Raw genomic sequence first — 2,354 nt, 5'->3', positions numbered from 1 at the left:
GCCCCCTCCCCGCCCCTTCTGCCCCTCGACCCGCCCCTGCGTGTCGCGGAAGCAGCGGATGCACAGCAGCGACTTCTTGTCGGCGGAGGACAGGGTAGGGCTCGGCGTGCCGCGCTGCGGGGCGGTTCCATAGTGAGGGCTCCGGCAGCGGCCGCCGGGTCCCCACCCCCCGGACCCCAGCCCTGGGGGCCTCGCTTACTGCACTTCTGGAGCACGTCGCGACTGCGCTGGCCCAGGACCACAATGTCGTGGCGCGCGAACACGCGTGCCTGGTGTGTCTCCTCGCGGCAGCGCGCACACAGGGGCTGCCCGCACGTGTTGCAGAAATACGTGGTCTCCACGCCCTGCTGACACAGCCCGGAACCGAGTGTCACCCGCATCTGTCCCAGCCTGGGGCAGGGAGTGTCACCCGCATCTGTCCCAGCCTGGGGCAGGGATGCGGCTAAACGCAACCTTTTCCTGTCATCCTGACACGACACAGACCGCTCTAATATACCCAGTTTACAGATGAGGACACTGAGGCTCAGAGGATGGGTAAGTAGGTCCAGGAAGGGGCAGATACCCTGCAGGGGCTTGGAGAAGGAGCCCAAGGGTGGGGGCGAGGGCAGACACTGCATTTTCAAACATGTGACCTGCAACCAAAGCAGCGGTGTGGGGGCTTTTTAAGTCTCCAGGCACGCTCAATAAGTGGCCAAGTGTGGTACGCACCTTGGTCATCTGGAGTCACAGCTCAGGGGGTGAGGAAGGGCCGTGAGGCCTTGCAGGTGCCTTTCCCCGGACTGGACCCAGGGCTGAGAGTCCAGGGCTGGGGTATAGCCCTAGCTTTGATCCAAGCAATGGGTGACAGAACAAACCCAATTCCTGACCTTGGCACTCGAGGCCACTTCCTCACTGGTTCTCCCTCCCTCACCTCCTTCCGGGTCCCACATTTCTTGGACTTGTCCAGCACGCTCCCCAGCTTTTACTCCTACAGGGTCATTCGAAATGCCCTCCCCAGGCCGGAGTCCCTCATGCCCTCGACAGCCCAGCAGAAGCCTTACCGCCTGGTCCTTGGCCCTCCAAGACTCAGGGGCAGAAACATCCCTCCCCAGGAGTGTACTGTCCTCACCTCCCGTGGGGCTTTAGCTGTGTATGTGCTGCTTAGGAACCAGAGGGTCCTCAAAGGTCAGTCTAGGCCTGTGGCCTGGACCTCCCTTCCTGTGTCCCTTCACGGGGCCACTCTGAGTTGGGAACCAAAGCTCCACATCCAAAGGCCTTGACCTCTGCTACTGTCTGAGTATTGACTCATCACTGGTTCTGAACTTCAGTCTCCCACCTGTATAATGGGTCTCCACTGGGGTCCGAGGCGTCTTAGGAAGGTGTTGGAGAATCTACTCTGAGGATGTGTTGAGTGCATGCTGCCAGCATCAGACCATGCCACCCGCCCCCACTGCCCCCACCCTGCCCCACTGGGCCTGCCTGTTGTTTGCACTCCAAGTCACAGTTGGCACAGCACACTGTCTCCACGCCGTCCCCCGAGCTGTTCACCAGGAACTGTAGCAGCCGGTCCACTGGCGGGAGCCCACTGGGACCCTTCACCACAGTCTGGTGTCTGCAGAGAAGCAAAGCCAAGCTCCAGACACCCCGTCCTGGAGGCACCTACCACACCCCTCACATTCCAGGCTGGAGCTAAATATAGCCGTGTTGGGAGGTGGGGTGCACACAGCCCCGGGTCTGCTATAAATATCGCAGCCAGTGCTACCCTGACTTGGTTCCTACCCTTGCCCGTCCTGGGCAATCCCTTCTTTCGAAAGCAGAAGACTCCTGTGAGCACTGTCTCCCTGCAATGGGCAAATTTAGGCCCCCTTCGGAACCTTGAGCCCACATGATTGTGGTTATGTTGATCTAAGGCTCCTAGAACCCCCAGGTGAGTTACTGGGGATGTCCTGACCTGAGCTTCAGCCCTGCCCTTATTCCCTGACTTTCCGGCCTCAGTTAAACTAGTCTGCAAAATGGGCGGGAGCCTGCAAGTTCTGGCCCAGAGAGCTACCAGCCTTTCTGCCTGTTGTCGGAGCCCCAGCCCTTCGGCACGTGGGGCCCCTCCTGGCAGAGCCAACCTTGGGGGCCCAGGGTGGGAGGGGCCTCTTGGGATTTGGGTACTCACTGGCACAGCGGGCAGGTAAGGCGGCCATCGGTGGCGCGGCCACGCAAGCAGCCAGCGCAGAAGTCGTGGGAGCAGTCCAGCAGGCACGGGCACTCGTACTGCGCGTGGCACAGCGGGCACACGAGCGGGTGGCCGCTCATGGCGTCCAGGGCCCCCGGGCCCTCCAGGGGCGCAAAGATCGCTCCGGACATCGGCGGGGCAGCTGAGGACG

At 61.7% G+C, this 2,354-nt stretch overlaps 1 protein-coding gene across 1 annotated transcript in view; it reads right to left on the bottom strand.

Annotated features, from left to right (window-relative positions):
* The window catches only part of RNF207 (ring finger protein 207), a 14,370-nt gene extending 12,029 nt beyond the window's left edge, over window positions 1-2,341 (bottom strand). Inside the window, 5 exon segments of the mRNA XM_021709150.1 lie at window positions 14-94; window positions 96-114; window positions 200-344; window positions 1,459-1,591; window positions 2,144-2,341. Coding sequence (XP_021564825.1) covers window positions 14-94; window positions 96-114; window positions 200-344; window positions 1,459-1,591; window positions 2,144-2,334 — 569 coding nt within the window. The 5' untranslated portion in view covers window positions 2,335-2,341.
* Window positions 2,342-2,354: the final 13 nt, after the last annotated feature.

Source organism: Carlito syrichta, unplaced genomic scaffold (assembly GCF_000164805.1).
Source record: "Carlito syrichta isolate Samal-C Ts95f unplaced genomic scaffold, Tarsius_syrichta-2.0.1 Scaffold168988, whole genome shotgun sequence".
Classification (NCBI taxonomy): Eukaryota; Metazoa; Chordata; class Mammalia; order Primates; family Tarsiidae; genus Carlito; species Carlito syrichta.
Note: the sequence above shows the minus strand (reverse complement) of the source record. Positions and strands in the feature narration are given on the sequence as shown.